Below are 20597 nucleotides of genomic sequence, written 5' to 3' on the forward strand. Positions count from 1 at the left end.
CAGTATTATACAACAGCCATCTTCATAAACTTATTCAGAACAAAATTGCAAATATAAAATTTTTATATTTGCAAAGTTTTACCAAACCAGCTATAGACAGACCATTAAGACCATAAACCCAACTTCTGTCAAGTTTGAAATATACCCACAGTGCTAGATGCCAAACTGTACATTTTAGGGTTTCACAATATGGTAGCCACATTACTAAATCCTAAAATGGATATCCCTGACTGATTTTACATCCAGATTCAAACGCAAAACCCTAGGAAAACTTTCTAATTTTGAGAGTTATTTTAATAAGCTGTGGCAAATGTTTAGAAGCCTTGGCAAAGAATACAATTTACAGAAAGCAAAGGTCATTCGTATATATTTGTCACTATTTTCAATTACTTGATTACAGGCTTTGAGTTAGTCCAGTTATTTTTTGACTACTGTAGAAGTGAAGAGCACTACAAAATAGTCACACAATTCAAACTCTGAAAGTACCTGAAAAGGCTGCACCCATATATTTAAATAATTAAATTTTTAAAGAAACAGATAATGTAAAACAAGGAGAGAAATCAAAAATTCTGCATTTAGCTTATATATCACAAGGGAAACTACTATTAGTGTTTCCTTAGTTGCAATTTTTGTACATTCCTGAGAGTTAATGCAATTGTATTAAGGGCAGTCAAATGAAAATGAGACAGACAATATAACAAGTGTGGCATGGGAAGTTGGTAATGCAGGTAGGTGTGTATATAGAAGTGCCCTCTATTGGGAATCAGGAAGGAACAGCGTGAACGTTCACCGCTGTGCCATTTGTCTGTTAGACGCGCTCAAAGTGAGGCCGGCGAGTCATGTGTGCATTCAGCATCACTATGGAGGTCCGCTGCTTGTTGACTTTCTGGAACACAGCACCACAATTAATGCACAGCGATACATAGAAACTTTGCAAAAATTGAAGCATGCCATTAAATCCAAATACCCAGAAATGTTGACAGACAGCATCATTCTGTTGCAGGATAATGCCCAGCCACATGTTACCAAGGTTGTTTTGACTATGCTGCAGAAGTTTCGCTGGGAACTTCTGCAGCATAGTCCATACACATCCTCCATGCGATTTCCATATTTTTGGAGCCCCGAAGAAAGACATTCGTGGCCGTCAATTTGCTTTGGATGAAAAGGTGCACACCTGGGTACAATCATAGTTCCATAGGCAACTGCAAACATTTTTCTATGAAGGCATTGACCGTCTTGTCTCACAGTGGGATAAAGGTAATAACCATTATGACAATTACTTTTGAAATAATAAGCAGTTTACTTACTTTTTTCCCATCTGTCTTGTTTTCATTTGACTGCCCCTAATAATTTTACATCTATGCAATGATCGAACAAAAAGGGATATCATGAGAAATAGATTGCTATTGTTAGTCTGACTTGTCACTCTAACAATATTGGGTAAAGTGTTGCAATAAATAGAAATACCTTGCATTAAAGAATGGAATTTTCATAGTAGACAGTTATATAAGGTAGAAAATTTACCAAGAATCAATGCAACAGTTTATGCAAAAGCATATCAAAAATCCTGTTTGAGACTTCTTTTGTTGTGCACAAAGTTTTTCTTTGGATAGATATGGATGCACTCTGAAGTAAATCCTGCAAAATCTTCAATTAGTGTATTCTTCTGAGATAAATGCCTTAAATTACAGCCAATCAAGGTCTCTGTGAAAATAAATAAATTTCAACTGTTACTTAATCACTCAAACTCGTAGTAAATAAATATTTACGATGCAAAGCATGGCCGACTTGTTGCAAGTTACATTTTTGTTTGATTGCCCAGTATATTCTCAATTTATATATCTTAACCAATTTATTAAATCAAATTTAATTTTAGATAATTATTTTTCAGGTGGTTCGGACGGTATCCCCGGTTTTGTTGATTTCATCTATAAATCAATTGTCCCTGCCTGTTTTGTAGCTCCTTTGAAAGATACTTTTGATCTGACGGATGCTCAGACAATTCTGGTATGCTCTTTTTACATATATTTAGAGGAATAATGCTTTTATTTCTTTCTCTTTAAATAAATTTTGTCATTGCGGTAATAGGCTTTGTCAGAAAGTGCTACGTGTCTAAAAACCATTCTAGATAAACGAGTAAGTATTTGACAAAGAACCGTCGAATATGAAATTACTAATTCGCATTTTGACAATATACAAAAATATATTTTTCATAGGGGGACGAATTTGTAAATTATCTGCAAAGTCAATATCTTCCGACTCTCAGAGTCTCGCCACAACAGATTCATGAATATTGTCAGGCTTTAAAATCAGATACAAAAGTTTTTAAAAATTATTTAAAGGTAATTAATTTAAACAATTCTAAAGCTTATAAAATTTTCAAATTAATTTTAACATTTTTTCGTTTTATTTCAGCTTTTTTTCCAACAAGCAAAATCATAGCAAATTGTAAATATATAAATAAACAATATATATATTATGAAATTGTACAGGTTTTATCTGTAAGATGACTTGCCTGAATCGAGCAAACGTTAATGTGAACCACTGTCGACATTCCTCTGCGGGAAACAAAATGTGGTATTTTGTAAATACAGAAATTGATTTTCTTCGAGCCCAAATCGCAAGTCTATGAAAATCAGGCAACCAAAGAAAGTTTAAGGTTGGCCGGAGAGCTTCCGATCCGGCGTGCCGCACTTCCAGAAGAGTTTGTTGGAAACACGCTTCTCGCAACTATAGTGTGTTCCAATAAAATTGTCTGACAAAAAATATAATGTGCAAATAACTAAATAAATTGTGCAAAATGCCTTGATAACATACAAGTTGTTGCTGTGTATAAAAATTCTGTTGAAATTTTTTTCCAGGAAATAAATTTTGAAATGAATATTTATATATTTGTTCTCTTAATTCATTAACCCTTACCTGTGTGCTGACTGATTTTAGTAATTTTACTATATTTTCTGATGGGGGAAAAAATGAAAACCAATTCCGATTTGTTGGACATTTATCTATATTACTCTAAAATATTGTGCTGTAATTTTATTTGGGCATGTTTTACAAATAGATAAAGCAAAAAAAAACACCAATATTTTTTATATGTCTTATTAACTAAAAAAAACATCATTACGAAAAATAGATTAAGCAATGTATTAAGTACTATATGAAACAGGGTCACACTCAGTACACTGATAAGAAGTATCTTTTCTGACTCAAGTACTTTTGCTTATTGCTGCAAACAGTGCATCATCTTTGGGCTTTTTTTCTGTCCTCCTGCCTTCATTTCACTCTCTCAGGGAAGTGTTTCTTTGACAGCCTTGCAATATTTTATTCCCAGTAGCATTATCATTGATATTGTCTCCTGCAGATAGCACCAAAGCTGAACATATATTTTAAATAAATCTAATAGTTGTTAACTTTTAGTGATAATTGTATTATGCAAAATGCATGCATTTGTCACACATTATTATCAAATGAAAGGCTAATTTTTTCTACAATTTTACAGTTTTATGTGAAAAAGTATTATAGGACACCCTCTGGTCAATCAGATCTACTCCAGCTTTGTGTTTGTTATAGTCTATAACAGTAATTGGTTTTTCTTTTAGAGTATCCTGCCTTTTTGTTGGAACTTGTTGCATGTCTGCAGTGTGTTTTGTACTTATCATATATATATATATGATAATATATATACATCTCTCGTCTTTCCATCATAGGGCTACCCTGTTATTTTTGTAGTGGAATATTTGCTCTCCCTTGGTTAGTTTTGCCTCTTTCAGCACTTTTGGCAGACCTTTCCTCATCTTCATTACTGTCCCTACCAATCTAGTATTTACTTTTCAAATATTCAGCGAGTGAAACACTGGTGTAGAACCAATCAATGTACACATTATGGCCTTTATTTGACAATGGATCTACCAGTCTTTTTACCACAGAAACAGCTGTATTATCAACATTTTGGTCTTTACCATGGTCACCATGATAAAGACCAAAATGTTGATAATATAGCTGCTTACACTATGGTACAATTCAAAATTCCAGATATAACCAGTTCTGGCTGCTGCCAATATATACAACTTCATACCGTACTTATTTGGTTTATTTGCCATATAAACTTTGAAACTTACACAACCCCTAAATCACATGCCCTTATCAATTGTTAGAGCCTCAGGATAATAGGTTTCTTGAAATTTCTTTATCATAATATTCATTAGAGGCCTCACTTTGTGTAAAGCATCAAACCTTCTCCTTTCTTTTTTTGCTTAGTATTGTCACTCAGGTGAAACATTGAAAAAAATATTCAAAAATCTATCTCTTGACATAATATTGGGATAGAAATTGCAACTCGTTACAGGGTCTTCACTCCAATTGCTTTCCAAATTAGGCCTTTCGTTGATGCACATATGTAGTATTACTGCAAGGAATTTTTTTGTTTCTGCCAAGGTCAAAGTTTTCCACAATTTGAATCTGGAATTGGGACTTAATGCATTTTTAGACCTAAAAGCTGAAATTTGTTGCCTTGCATACAAATCTGCTTGCTCTTTCATGTATGAAATGAGCTCTTGATTAATAAAATGAGTAAAAAAAGTAAAGGATTGCTAGTTTGATCAATGCCAACATTCTGCTGAAGATCATGATCAGTATAAATAGTAATATTTGGTACCTGGTCCACCTCTTTCCATTCAATATCACCAGTAGACTCACCCTAGTTCTCATCCTAGCTCTTTTTCGTGGATGCGATGGTATAACAGATGTAGACGGGATGGTATTCACACTGTCAGAAATATACGAATCTGACTCTTTGCTCTAATATACAAATATAATATTACATATTTTATAAACTTTGTTACTTTTCTGTAGCTATATAATTAAAATTATATGGCTTACCTGTACTGTCTTCATTACTGGATGGGCCTAAAACGTATTCGCTATCACTCTCATTGAATAAATCACTATCATTGTCACTACATTTATCTCACTCTTCGTTAATGGGGAGGATTTGTTTCAATTTATTGTATGAGCCATATTTAATACTTTATTTAAATATTCAAAAGAAGCTTGTAGGCTAAACTCCAAATTGAACAATGCAATTGACCTTGACAAAGAACTTGTTCAAATTTCTGAGACGATAATGCCTCTAATGGTTAACAGACAAACTAAACAATGCACAGAATTCGTTTATGTTTTGCTGTGAACATAATCTTATGTTTTAAAACTAGAAATAAAGTGATATACTGAACGTAATTTTTACAATAGAATTCGTAAAACGTAACATTACATTTCTAGCAAGATAAATGTTAAATTAGCATAATGTGCAATTCTAATTGTATTAACTAGAGAGACTGATAAAAAACATGCAATTAAAGTCAACACGCAACATTTATAGTCTCGTTCACAATTAAGGATTGAGAGTTTGGTCATTATTAACTTCTTTACTGTTTCACTTAATCAAAAGGTAAACTGTTGGCCTGATTACGAATACACACATTAGATATGAAATTTTTGCTGATCATTCAAAAGTACACTGTCTTACCATTATCTAACTATCTGGTCACATGTATTAGCAAATGAAATGTTGTCTTCCGAAATCTTTGATCTCTATGATGCTTACAATTCTCCTCTTAAGTTCTGGAAAATACTTCTAACGTTTTGCCATTTTATTTCATTTTTAGGGCAATCTCTCCACATTTATACCTAACAATCCTGTTTGTCCCAGAGATTTCTTGCAGGATTTGGGTTGGGATTCTATTCTCACTGGTCTAAACTTTCAAAGCCCACATCCTCAAATTGATCCTTAACATGGTGTCTGCGAAAGTTCTCCCGGTGATAGTGACTCAAGTGGAAAATTTTATGCTTTGGTCTACCATAACCCAGACTATGAAAATTTATTTTTTTAGGCGATTTAAACAAGTAAAAGCATATACTTTGTATGTACTTTTATTTCTGTCTCAGATGTTCTTATATTTATTACTTTCAGTTCTGTTACTACAGCTTAAAGAATTCAGATGTTAAATTAACAAGTTTCGTTAGTTTGAGGAAAAAATATAACTAAGCAAATATTATTTAACCATTATTAAATGTATAACTGAATCCTGATGATTTTGCTAATGTTTACCTAGCAAAATCAAAAATCTGATTTTGTACCTTGAAATTGTACATAGCCTACTATAAAGCAACTTTAAATCATTCAAACTTGGCATGAGAAATCACAGCATAGCATTTCATTTTTTGCTAAATAAAGCAAACCTAAGCAGTGTTCTGCATCTTTGTTGCCGTCGGCTAGCTCGCCTATGAATGATCCGATATCATCAATGCACATTGTTGTTTCTACTTCAACTCTATTACTTGCAGTGGACAGATATGAAGACTCGCTGTAATCTTTCCCATCACAATCTCAGCACCCATATCATTTCTGATGATATCACATCATCAGAAATGATATGGGTGCTGAGATTGTGATGGGAAAGATGTCTTTGAACTCATGACAATTGCTCCTCCAAAAAGTGGAATGTTTGCCAAGAGTGGAATTGCACAGAACTATTTGACAAGTAAAAGTGTTGTACATAATAAATAATTGATTAACTCCTTATTTTAGAGATTGTTTAGACAGATGGAAGTTTTGACAAATCTCTGAATAAGCATTGTCAAATGGACATAGCAGTGCACTTTTGGGATGTCGACCAGCAGTTTCTTGTTACTCGAATGGCATTTCCTTGGGACAATTAATTTCCGATTGCCCATTGGAAGAATTCGCAGAAGTTCTGTCACTTTTTAGAAAAAATTTAAAATTCACATTAGGATCATCCGTTGAAACTTGTATTTTCTAAAAAATAGTTGGAAACAGATTGAAAACGATAATCTAGATGGTAAATAAGTCACTGTCAATATTAGCCTGTAGCTTACATAGTTCAAGGAGCCAAGAAGTTGGACCACCTGATGGTCATTTTAAGAACAATAGATAGCTTGGCATGCTGGACTATCTTCAAAAAGATTAAGTATGCAGAAATTGCTAAAAGTTTCTATCTGAAGTGGATTGAAAATGCACTTGATAATGCAGTTTACATGGTCAACAGAGAAGGATCCTGCATCGAGCGCACACTGTAAATGTGTATAATTAATTTTATCCTTCTAATAAAAATTTGTTCACGTCTTATAATTGTCATCTTTGTTGTGCCACATTTTCCTCTGGTGGTGAAAATTTCAACTAATTTTTCCCCTCCATAAATCTCTTCCTCATAATCTGGATTACACATCTAGTCTCATCCAATCTGGTTTGGTAGAACCAGCTCCATGCAGTCCGAGTACCATCAGTTTAATTCTAACTACTCCGTATCTATACTAATATTATAAAGAGGTAAAGTTTGTAAGTTTGGATGTAGGAGGTAATCTCCAAAACTAATCATCCGATTTCAAAAATTTTTCACCAATATTTAGAATGGACCTTCAGGGTGGACATAGGCTGTACATTATTCTGTTAAACATTCATATTAATTAAAAGATATCATCTAGGTAAGCATTATATTTTTGGTGTCAGCAGGTGGCGAGGGGCAAGACAAGTACGTATACGAGATAGGTAGCCATGCGGTGCAGTCACGTAGTTGGCAAGATACACAGTGCACGTGTTTAAACTTGTAGTATATAAAGTTGACATATAATGCATGCACATAAGTTATTTTATGTTCAAATTTATATTTATGAATGATTCAAGAAGATCCAACTTATTTTTCAAATTTAGTAAACTAGAAGAAGAACCCAGAAGGGGTTACGAAAACATTTGTTATTTATCACTTAGTGGTACTACGCACTGGTTAGTGATTGCTGTGAATCTTAATTATCGTTATCCCAGTGTGGTAAGCAGATATCTAAAAATTTTCTAATTAGTCTCGGAAGAGGGGAAACCTAATTCTTGCACTCGGTGAAAACGGGTAAGATTGGCTATAATCTAATGATCTTAATCTTTGCTTTCGTTTTTGTTTGAGCAATGCCAAGCTCATTTACTAGTTATTATTATGTTGGGTTTAGTGAGTTATACTCGGTTGACATCGGTGGCTGGTACTATGCCACACCAGAGTCAAGGCACAGCAACCAAAACAAAACTAAAAATAAATAAGTGTGTCTGTATTCAGGAATTTCCTAACAATATGGCATGTATTCAATATAGTGACCTTTTGTAGTGTGATGTATGTATTTCTATTTAATTGTAATGTTTCCAGGCTTTTGTGTAGTGTATGTCTGTAGAGGAGAGCACAACAGGAATAATAAGCACCCAGAAGTGATGTGTTGTTGTTGTTATTATTATTATTACGGTAAAAAATTATGTAATATAATATCAATATACAGTAATACCTCTGTTTTCATCAATAATCTGTCTGAAAACAATTGGCAAAATCCAAGGCAATTATTTCTATATGAATCAATGTAAATCCAATTAATTTGTTCTAGACACTCCAAAATGCATACCAAAAACACATTTTATAGAGATTAAAATAGTGTTTAATACTACAAACAATAAGAAATGAATATAAAAGACTAATGTAAAGAATAAATGAACATTTAACATGGCATTTACCTTTCTGAAGACTCTTGGCATATGGAAGATGGCAAGGAGGGGGAGAGGGGTGCAGATATTATTGTTTGGAAGGGGGATCCCCCTCCATAAGGACCTTAGGTATCAAGGCACTATTTGGGGTCACTTCCCTTCTTGGTCTTTTGGCACTAGGACCAGCTTCAGAGTCAGTGGACCCATGTCACACAAGAAAGCTATCCAAAAAGGTCAGTTTCTGCCGCCTCTTTAAAATTTGCCTAAAATGGGGCAAGACTATCATTAAACAAGTTGCAGACACTGCCTGCAACAGCTTTGCCTGGATGATTTTTCTCCAAAACCCCCTGTACTTAATCTATAAGAAAGCACATTCTCCTGTCTCTTCCTCTGAAGCAACTTCTATAAACTATTACATAACAAGAATGATCCAATGAACAAAGAGAAAGAATGCCTGGTATACATAAGATTCCTTTAAGCAATGAAAGGTTCCAGACAATGTAAACCAGGTCCTGGTTTACATTGGATCTACAAAAAGTCACTGAAAAAACAGATGGCAGATCATAGATATGACATAGTTCATAAGAGATCCACAGTCCTATCTATGTATGCGTTGGATGACGACATTATTGCAAAATTAAATTGGGCCTCCGATAAGATTTGCTCTCTCTACTGAATAACTCAGAGAATTGGAAGCCCTTGAGATCTTTAAAGTGGCCGACTTAGAGGCTGTATTAATTGTAATGAAGAGAAATTTACTTCTCATTCTTGGCAAGTGTATTTCAATAAGCATTTATGATTTAATTGTGTCAAGCTTATACACGCCTCTGAGGTTTCAAATTTTGAAATACATCAGTTCTTCAGACATTTCCGTTTTTTGAATATTACCTCTCAAAAGAAGATTGAAAACATTTGTTTTGCAGAGAAATAAAAGCTGCTGAATTAGATAAAAGTATTGTGGTTATTTATTTGAAATTGAAAATAGTTTAGAGTAGGTGATTAGGATTATACTGCTTACTTTAAAAAAATTGGCTCCAATCAAGCAAAGTCTAGCTCTATACAGACTATATTATAGTCAAATTAGATAAACTATATTTACTCAAATATAAGACACCTTAATTTCTTCACGCTCATTCTTGATTTTTTCTTGAAAAACTAGACAAATCAAGATAGATTTATGTCAATATAATTGGTTCTGTTGACAAACTCATTCAATATTTATTTAAGGTAAAGTTATATATCACTATCTTCCATGATATCAAAGTCAAACATTGCTTTCTGTTAGGCTCTTGTGAATTGTCACCAGATTCGATCTTTCTTGCATCTTTCCATGCGCAATCATCTTAGGATTCATTTGAACCGTCAGAAATGCCATGTTTCTTGAAAGAGTGCTGAGAACTTTTTCCCTGAATTTTACCCAACAGTTATGATAGGGCTAAACTGACCTCTTAAATGTTTAATGATTTTATTAGATTAGTATTCATGACAGTGAAGTGACAGAGGAATATGACGAACAACACTAGAAGTCACTAATTATGATGTATTAAATCTAAGATGCACCCTAGTTTCAGATACTAAAACCTGAAAAAAGTGCAAGTTTGAGTAAATAATGTAATTTGTTTAGTATTTTAAAGATTCTTGATGAATACAATTGGTACATACTTAACATAAAGTAAATCAGAAATTCAAATTAATTATACTTAATTTTGTAATTAATATGTATTGTACATTACATATCTTAATATTAATTAATATATTGTATTTAGGAATTAATTTTAATTCACACACAATAAAATTTAAGAATATCATTCGAAATTATTCGTACCAAAATAGTATCCATGATAAATTTTGGAAGATTAACTTTAATAAATGAAAATACAGAAATTATTATTCTGACATGTATCGTACAAAAATCCATTGAAACTTTTTCGACATTTTTATTTGTAAATATTGCAATCAAATTTACTTTTACAGTAATAAATATAAAATTGGAATTTATAATTTTACTGAAATATAACACACGGAATAGTATACATTATATTTCTATCAATTATATAAACTTTTTTTTACACAAAAACTGACATTGAAATGCCTTAGGAGGCTTAAAACATGTTCATTTATATGTTAAATAAGAACATCGGTACACCTAGGATTCATTTTTTACATACATTCAGCTTGAATAATTTTCAATTATTCTGAGATACAAACCAACAGTTAAAAACATTCCAGTGATTTTCACACTACACTTTTCTCTTGGAGCCAGAAACAGTTTCAGCATAACTTCATGTACTTTTTTTAGTTCGTATATATTTTTTTATACATATATATTTTCTTCATAAAAGCAAATTTTATATTTAGTAACATAAATTAATTTTTATGATATACAATAAAAAACGCATTTATAAAATTGGAAATCACATCACGAGAATAAAGAATTTAATCCTTCTACTACCAATAGTCAACATTACCACGTACGTCAATTTCTTCCAAGTAAAACTAAAAATTATAATTAAACTACAGATAATATTCAAATGTATCAGGTAGCAGTTAAACCATCCCACTGATCTGGCACTGGTCCTTCTCTGAAGAAAAGAAAATAATGTTTTATTAAACTAAGATAATTATGATAATAATGAAGAGAAATCATTATTCACCAGCATGTTAAATCCAAAGAAACATCTATTTAATAAAATTTCAAGAAAATTATATATCATAGCTTTAGAGATTATTGAGATATAAATATCACAATAATCTCTAAACCAATTTTATTAAACTGTATAAGTAAATCTGTAATGATTATGAATAGCTGTTCTAAAGAATATATAAAAAATATGATGATTTGTTTTTCTTCAAACACACACACACAAGCAAAAAAATCCATAATGCAGAATCATTTAAAACACTCATAATTAGACGACTTCAGAAATTTTTAATTTCATGTAACAAGAACATTATTATTACATAGAATGGACCTTTATTAGGCTTTTCCTACCTAGGCTTACCAGATAAAAAGTTGTGAATAGAAGATAAATTGTTCTGAAAAGAAGGGGGACAATCAATTCAGCAACAGCCAAATTTGCCAACAAAAACTATAATTAAAACATTTATGTGAAAGTTATTTCATAAACATAATTTTCTTGAAATTTTAAGATAATGTCACACACATTTTATTTAAAATCTTATTACATTTTATAATAATAATTAATATAGTAACTAATGTTTGTTATTTTGGATGATTTCTTAATATTTTAAAAAATCAAAAAAGATTTCAAATCTTTCTCTAAATTACCCTTCCATATTTTTAATATCTGAAATTAAAAGAAATTATGCATATAAAACAAAAACTTTTATTAATTGTACCTTCTCTATTTGAATTTACTTATGAAACTTACAATTTTGAGAAATTAAAAGTCTATACAAATTGTGTCACATCTCAGCAGGGCAGTATTTGGTTGGGACTCTGACAAAGCCACTTTATGTTACAAAAAAAGGGAGTCTTAAACTTTAAAAACGTTCAAAGATTTTGCGAACAATCTATTCCCTTCACTAACAGTCAAGTCCTCATAAGTCGTCATAGGTATAACTAGACACCATTGGTTAAGTAGTTGGTTTTTTGTGGTCCCGGCTGACTTAAATAGGCATTAACATTAAAAAACTCTAGTTTACTTGACATTGTTTAACTCGTCACCACTGGATAAATCAACACACTTTTTCTGTCTAGATGTCTGGTAAGTCAACTCCCCTCCTGAAAAAAATGAGTTCACACCATACAGCTTAATGTCACAGCAGAATCCAATTTTGCATTTTCTCACCTTTCATTTGTGTGTTATTTGCAGCAAATGTTTCACATTTCTGTTAGAAATGAGTATCCGAAAGCTAACAACACTTACACTGAAGGAAAAATACGAACTTGTTTCTGAATTTGAATGTAAGAAAACTTTGCAAGCCAAATTTGCAAAACAAAAAACCTTCCAATAACAACATTGGTGGAAATCCTGAAGAAAAAAGAAGAAACTAAGAAACTTTTTCTTGGGTCTTCATCGCGGCTGTCTCGAAAACGCCAGAGAAAGTTGCCATACAAAGATGTTGAAGATGCTTTGGCATGTTCGCTAAAGCAAATTCGTTCATCGAATCTTCCTGTTTCAGGACAAATACTGAAGCAAAAGGCAATGGAAATCACTGGGGTACTTGGAGTAGAAACCAACTTTAGTTCCAGTGATGAATGGTCAGAGGGGTACATTGCATTACTGTATTTTCCTAATTGTAGTTTTGTTGTTTTTTCAACTTCACTTTAGTCATCATATCAGATAACTCTACACATTTCCACTACCCGTTCAGGTTCGATTTTGCAGACTCGACAGTAGATTAAAAATGTACAGTAGCCAGGACCACAGTATGGCCAAGATATGTATAGTTTCATACATATCAGTAATTTTTACTGGTATGAAAACTCAAGATATTCATCTAATTACGGTATTTTAAAAATACTTTTAATATCTATGCTAGTTGTGTTTTTGTTTTTCATTATCAAAACTACACAAAAGATTACAGGCAATCAAAGACTGGCATTAATCAAAAGTGTGAAAACAAAGAAATGTATCTTATTAAAGCAGAAATTTTTTCTTTTGTTTTATATAAATATTTTCAGATACTTATTTTTCTCCATCTTCAAAAAAAAAAAAAAACTTGATGTATGTTTTTACTTTGTGCATTAGCATGAAATAATTTAAATACAATATGCCTGAGTTTTAATGAGAGTATGTGGTTATGCCACATTTTATTAAATTATCGTCCTAGTCTTCAGTGGTAATTTATTTTTATATTAGTGTCTACACTATGATCATGTCAATGATTTTGCATTAACATAAAACTTGCTGCAATGATGACATGTTACCATTCATTTGTTTGTAATTTAAATCATTGTCAATGTGCAAATTGATGTTCAGACTTTCAAACTGAAAAGTAGCAATCATCTAAAAATGGAGAAAAATAAAATCTCAGAGCATTTTTCCTGTTAAAAAAAAATAGAAATTTGCTTTAAAAGATTAGAATTTTTATTTTATTTAAGAACTTGAACAACAACATTATTTTACACCAAATGTGCTAATCACAGCATATTATCTGATACAATCAACCCAATAATTACTTCAAATATCAAATAAACAGAAAGATAAATTTATTGGGCTATTAAGGACAAATAATAATCATCATAAACTTAATTTGGCTAGAGTTAAAGCAAAACATTTTTACTTATTTTACTTGTGCAAATTACACATACACCATGCAAAACATTATGACCATATGCTAAAATTCTGTTGCTTCACTATATGCTGCTAAAACAGCCTGAACTTCCATCTCAATTATAAGGGCATTAATTCCATCTCATATGCAAGAAGAATGTGTTAGGAACTCCAATGAAATCTGAAGAATATGCACTCCTATACTGGAACTAAGTTTTATGTTTTATGCAACTGTATCATGTATAAAAACGTTTTAATCAGCAAATAGTGTGGTGTGTTTGTGTGTATGTGAGTATCTTATGTAAAGTATGTCTAGACAACATATAAAACTGTAACCAATTGCATTGTAATATCAGAATTTTAAACATAATTCTAATAAGTTGTTTATTTTTTATTCTTTTCAATTTTTTTCCAATGGTGGTTATTTAAGACAATCAAAAACGTTTGTGTTTTAAATTAAATTACACTGCTGGAACCTCAATTGCAATGTCTTCTTGAATTAATAGAATTAATGAAAAACACATCTGTGATTTTATTTCTCTCATTGACAACCCAAAGTTTAATTGTAATTGTTTATATTACAAACAAGAATAGTGTTACCTCTCAAATATAGCCTTTAAAATCATTCCACTCTCTCTATATCTATCTTCATTAGCAATTGCAGCTTGTTTCCATCTAAAATAAAATAAAAAATCTTAAAATCAATGTTTTTCAAAATACATCTTCCAAAAGAAGATATAAATTTTTTAAACTAAATTGGTATGCGATATGCGACAACAACTGGAAAATTAAATGAAATGATGATATTTGAGTCCTGTATGCTGATACTTGATAAATAAGTTTAAAAGATGATTTACAAATGTTTTTATTTAAAACTTATATGAAAAAAAATAAACTTCTAAAAAACAAAAAACCTACATTCTTTCTTTTTACTAGATTTCAAATAGTTTTAAAAACTAAGTTATTAAGTAAAAATAAATAGCAAAAGAAAAAAAAACTGGGTAATGACTGGTTTAATTATTTTTTTATTTGTCATTATATTATGGTTAGTTTGTTTATAAGCAAATTATACAGAGCATAAAAAAACTTATTATTTAAATCGCAAAGTCATTTATTTATTTACAAAGCCCATTATTTACTGCAAATTTATGGAAATGTTTTGAACAATGTTGCAAATAGTAATAAAATTTTAATCAATTTTCATAAATACAGTACAATTCACAAAATATATCTTAACATAATATCAACAATGATCGATAAGAAACTAATCCAGAATTGAATTTACAGTTTTGATACGTGCTAAAGAATTTTAACAAAAATTATGTAAGGAAGAAAAATTTCAAAATTACAAGGATTTTTCAGATATTCTGAATAAATACAATAAATATCAGATTCAATCTTCATTAAAAGATCAGTAAAACTGTATGAACAAAATACTTCCTAGCAATTTTTAGAAGTACAAACTTTATTTGGATTAAACATTTTTTGAGACTTTAACATCCCATTACAAAAATGGGAATGGGACATTAGTCTTGAAAAACATTTAATTCTAATAAAAATTCCCAAAAATTGTTTAGTCACATTTTCTTCATACTGTTTTAGTATAACTCAAGTGAAATATGCATGGATACACAAGTACTGATATATATTTAATAATGGAGAAAAAAGTTAAATAGTACTGAATTCTGTAATTGATATACAGTATATGAGAAAATATTAAATTTTTCACAAACTTCAATGTAGAAAATATCAATATGTAACTTACTTTTGTCTTACGGCTCTCCAACGTTCCATATGTTTGCTCATTAAAAATTCTTTAGAAGGAGCACCTTGATCATCCTATTAAAAATAGTTATTATTTCCTTTTTTCCTAATAAAAACAAATTAATAAAATTGAAAAATTAAAAATTTTATATACAGTGGAATCTGGTTAGCTTGAATCAGTTGGGAGAAATTCAGACTTTTATTAATAATTTAAAAAGTTTGAGTAACAGAGGTTTGGCTAAAAATTGAGATTTTGTGCATCAGTTTATCGATGACCCATAAACTATCTATACAACTAGAAATTCCCATATCAAACATGATGGAATACTTTTTATGAGAAAGTATAGATTGAAGAATAAGAAGAGTAGAGATTTCAAGAAATTCAAGAAGAGTTGCTAATATTTCTATAAATTAAGAAGTTTATACCATCTAGGAAGGAATGGAGTTGGTATCGTAATTGATAAAGTTCTAAAAGATAGAGTCTGTGAGGTTAAACAAAGGTTTGATAAAATTATGAGTGTTAAGTTGTATGTTGGTGGAATTTTCATTACAATTGTGTGTATGTATGCTCCTCATCCAGGTAGTGAAGAAGAAAAGACAAACTTTTGGACGTATCTTGACCAAGTTATAATGTGTGTTCCTATGAATGAGAGATTAATCTGTGGGGGCAATTTAAATGGTCATGTTGGGAAGAGGAAGAATGCAGAAAGAAGAGTTCTTGGCAGGTGGAGTGTGGAAGAAAGGAATGGAGAGGGAGAAAGACTAGTTGATCATGCTGTGGCTTTTGACCTTGCACAAGTTAACATCTACTTTGAGAAGAAAGCAAATCAACTGGTTACATATATGAGTGGAGGTAGAGCCAGCCAAATTGATTTTTTCTTGTGCAGCAGGAGACATCTGAGTGAAGTGAGAAACAGTAAGGTATTAAATGGAGAAAGTGTTGCTGCACAACATAGAGTTCTCCTGGTGGATTGTAACTTTCTTATGGGCCATTGTAAGAATTGTGTTAGCCAGATTGAGCAAAGAATCAAATGGTAGAGATTGAAAAAGGAGGAATTAAGAAAAGAGTTTAAAGTAAAACTGTTAAAAGAAATCCAGTTTCCAGACATGGTGGTTGCTGAATAGTAATTGCATTTTGAAAGTTGGAGAAGAGGTTTTTGGAAAAACTTCAGGGAAGAGATCACCAGAAGGAAAGAAACTATGGTGGTGGAATGCTGAGATACAATCCACAGTTAAACAAAAGAAAGAGGCAAAGAAAAGGTGGGATTTGATGGGAAGGCCTGAAGATAAAGAAACTTACCATGTGGCAAATAAAATGACTAAAAAGGCAGTGGCTATTGCAAAAGCAAAGGCTTTAGAAGAGACTTAGAAAGTTTTTGAAAAGAAAGGTGGTGAAAGCAGTTGATGAGAATTGCCAAAGCAAAAGATAAGGCATCAAAAGATTTTATCTCTATTAAACTGATTAAAGATGATAAAGGAGTGGTATTACAAGATTACGAAAGGGTCAAGGAAAGATGGAAAGTATATTTTAGGAATTTATTGAATGAAGAAAACCCAGAACTTTATATGAGAATGGAAAGGCAAATGAAGGAGTGGTGAGTATTTTAAAAGAAAAATTAGTTCAAACAGAATATTGATTCATTGTGACCAAAACCTTATAACTTTGCTGTCACACCATATAAAAATTCAACTTTGCACATTTCCACCATGGAAGCAGCCAGCTTTGTTACAGAAAGAAAAGCAACTGAAACGAGCACTGTAGATTTAACCTCAAGCCAGTGACACCATTGCGAGGATTGCTGCATGAAGTGCTTCAAGAAAACAAGTTTAGCAACACTCAATGGCATTGTTTAGCAGTGCTTAATTTAACAACAACCTGTTTTGCTTGTTTACAGTTGCTCTTGGTAAAACAACTGCACAGTAAGAATTTTTTTTTGGGTAACTGGCTCTCTATCTGTTAGCTATCTGCTGAATCAAAGTAATTCATGCAACAAGCCTAGCTTATTATTTATAACTGAGATAAGGTTCAATTTAGTCTGTAGTATATATGATAACACATGTAAATAAATCATCATTATACAATTAAGTCACAAAAATTGTTTAAATTCAAATTTCACTTTGAAAATTTCTAATTATTAGACACTACTTTCTAATTGTTTTCACTTACCGAACAGATGACAAATTCTTCCTGTTCTCTGGGAATGGGTGATGGTATTCTAAGATCTTTTATTTCTCCATTTTCAGTTTTAACATGTTTTAATGGTGCAGGCAATTGACTGATTAATTTTGTTTTGCATTCATCCTAAAATTTAATATTTCATAAAAATTCAATTAGGTAGTCTATATATAAATTTGTAAAAAAATAATGATATTTATTGTAATATAAAAGATGGTCAATTCTCATTAATTTAAATAAGTTAAATTAATATTTTCATATATATGATTCATCTTTATTTCTTTAAATTAAATATAAACTGAATGTGCATAAAATTTTATTCACAAATTTCATTCCAATATCTAATACAAGAAAGAATGCTTTAAAATATTTTCTGTTTTGAATCTGAAAATAAAACTTAAAAATGTTAGGTGCATCGGAGGATAATTAAATGCATTTAATTAATGCCATCTTTTTTGATTATGTTTATAGAATAATGCAAAAATGAAAGTTATTTCAATTTGAAACATATAAAAATGAAAATAAAATATTAAATAAACTTAATTATAAGAAATGAAAGTAAAAAAAAAAAAAAATTTCATTCTATTCTTTCTTTTTCAAATATTTATAGTATAATTAGATACAGCACTTTAAAAGTAAACATAGCTTATAAATTATACTTTGGAATATTATGTAAAATAATTTGTGTGAAATATTCAAACTTTAACATAAAATGCTGTAAGAAAATATTAAAAATAACTGAGTTCGCATATTAACTATGAGATTCAAACTGGAACAGGTAACACAAACAGAAAATATACACTTTACTTGCTTTTCTAGAAGTTTGAAATGATTTTTCCAAACATTTTTGGCTTTTTTGAGAAGCCTTCTTCATAGGCTTACCATAATATTTTTTTCTCAAACCAGGACAATTATGAGAAAATACTCACAACAGAAAATAAAGCCTACTAGGATAAGTACCTATTATTTAAAAGGCTATATAAAAAGTTGTTAACAAAAAATGAGTTAAAAGCAATTTTTAGTAACTCAACTGAACATACTTTATTATTAAGAAGTTATTAATATTTATCACTAGTGTAAACTTTCTTTAAAAATTCTTTGTCACTTAAATCAGCACCTTTAAAATATTTTGATGATGATAGGAACCTTTAAAATATGACAACATATTTGAGGAGGTTCCTATTGTTACTAGACTTGCCTTATGTTTTGCACATTTCAAGTGATTTTTAATGTCTGAATGCCCATGAGTTACTGAAAATTCTGAAAAGCACAGTTCATATTTCACTTTGTCAATACAATCACAAACTTTTTCAAAAACAGATAATCCTTTTTTAAATCATCAGTAAACACACAATTTCCTTTTGGCATTTTGGAGATTAAATTAATTTAATGTACAGTACAAAATTATCGCAAATGCCAACTAGCAATTTGAACTTGACTAAGGCATGCCCAACAATGACGTAGCCAGTGTAAGTTTCAATGTTGCCAACTCTAACTGAAACAAAATATCTAAAAAATGAAATAAAAATATCTGGATAAAAAAATAAAACATCTAAATTCATTAGGCAACATGCTATAAATTTTTGGGGAAAACACCTAGACAACATTAAAAGTTCTTAGATCTAGATACAAAATGTGTAGATTGGCAACAGTGAGTGTAACAGAGGGGATATTTTTGTTGCCAAATCGCCATTTTACCTGAGGCTGCACTATTTTTACTTCTGATGTATTTGGCATTTTTAAAATTTTACCAAATAACTGGGACAAAATGACAAACTGGCCAAGACCCAGGGACCACATCATCAAACTGAGAGTCCTGACATCTGGTAAGCCAACTTAAGCCAACTTCTTCAGGATATCTATTTAGAATGTTGATGTTTTAATTTTTAAAGTTTGTTTTGGATTTTATCTTTGGAATGTTCTTTAAAAATTTTTTTCTTTTGGGTAGTACTGGAGTTCATGCACTAGGTTTCATATTCTAGCTGGTCATTGGGCTTCTTTCTTCTCAAAGGATTGTCATATAATGATTGACAGGCCATTTGTAGTGATTCACTGTCTCTGTAATTGATGCTTTGGCCCGTTAAACCTATTTTGAAGAATTTTAATTTTTGTAAAGTCCTCAGACAGTGCTCTTCAAATGTTAAAAAATTAAAAGATTGACTTTCTAAACAGAAGATATCCTGAAAAAGGCTTCTCAAGAAAGTCGAAAATGTTTGGAAAAAAACATTCCGAACTGCTGGAAAAGCAAGTAAGGTGTATATTTTCTGTTTGAGTTTGTATAAAACTATACAAAATATATAATTTGACGAAAGACATAATATATAATTATTAATAATTTAATTATTTTTTAAATCTGAATTTTAAACTATTAACTTTATACATAATAAAACTTATTACCATTTTACTTTTAAGAAACAGCTTAGAAATAATAATGATACTAAGCTTAAGCTTAAAAGCTAAATCATTAATGCTTTAAACAAAATATATGTGGAGTTTATCATTAAATATTTTTAATTTATGAAATTTTTTCAATGAAGAATAGAATTATAATTCATCTAATTAAATAAAGCCACTGACAATTATTCTGAAAATTAACAATGTAGTTTTATACTAACTTTTATGTCTTCATGTAATTCTTGTGAAACTGATGATGATGATGACTGATTGTGACCATGAATACTATTACTATTTGGCTGATTATGAATCCAGGCTCTACATACAGGATAGAGTGGAGTATTTTCAGAAAAAGGAGCTAAATCAACACTTCTGTCGTATAATTTCAAAATATATGAATCTAAAACAAAAAATTTTTAGATAAGTTTATAAAATTTTCAATCATAAATTTGAAAAAATACAATATAATAAAATCAAATAATAAACCTTTTAT

General features: G+C 30.6%; 2 protein-coding genes and 1 long non-coding RNA gene across 3 annotated transcripts in view; 1 reads left to right on the forward strand and 2 right to left on the reverse strand.

Moving 5' to 3' along the window:
- LOC111623842 (exportin-T-like) overlaps positions 1-2887 on the forward strand; it is a 64340-nt gene extending 61453 nt beyond the window's left edge. Inside the window, 4 exon segments of the mRNA XM_023366563.1 lie at positions 1892-2007; positions 2089-2136; positions 2217-2342; positions 2416-2887. Of these exon segments, the coding sequence (XP_023222331.1) occupies positions 1892-2007; positions 2089-2136; positions 2217-2342; positions 2416-2442 (317 nt within the window). The 3' untranslated portion in view covers positions 2443-2887.
- On the reverse strand, positions 151-10216 carry LOC111623850. Its single transcript, XR_002756485.1, has 4 exons — positions 8561-10216; positions 4879-4905; positions 4655-4797; positions 151-1704 (listed from the first exon to the last, which is right to left on the reverse strand). It is a non-coding gene; the product is annotated as an uncharacterized LOC111623850 (long non-coding RNA).
- A 117-nt stretch (positions 10217-10333) lies between these two features.
- The window catches only part of LOC111623856 (protein lin-37 homolog), a 45274-nt gene continuing 35010 nt past the window's right edge, over positions 10334-20597 (reverse strand). The window contains exons 5-9 of the mRNA XM_023366578.1: positions 20326-20504; positions 17702-17836; positions 15536-15609; positions 14371-14445; positions 10334-11112 (exon numbers count right to left, since the gene is read on the reverse strand). Coding sequence (XP_023222346.1) covers positions 11067-11112; positions 14371-14445; positions 15536-15609; positions 17702-17836; positions 20326-20504 — 509 coding nt within the window. The 3' untranslated portion in view covers positions 10334-11066. The remainder of the gene's footprint in view (positions 11113-14370; positions 14446-15535; positions 15610-17701; positions 17837-20325; positions 20505-20597) is intronic.

The sequence above is a fragment of the Centruroides sculpturatus genome, unplaced genomic scaffold (genome assembly GCF_000671375.1).
Source record: "Centruroides sculpturatus isolate CEXI.00-Female unplaced genomic scaffold, Cexi_2.0 scaffold49, whole genome shotgun sequence".
NCBI classification, from domain to species: Eukaryota; Metazoa; Arthropoda; class Arachnida; order Scorpiones; family Buthidae; genus Centruroides; species Centruroides sculpturatus.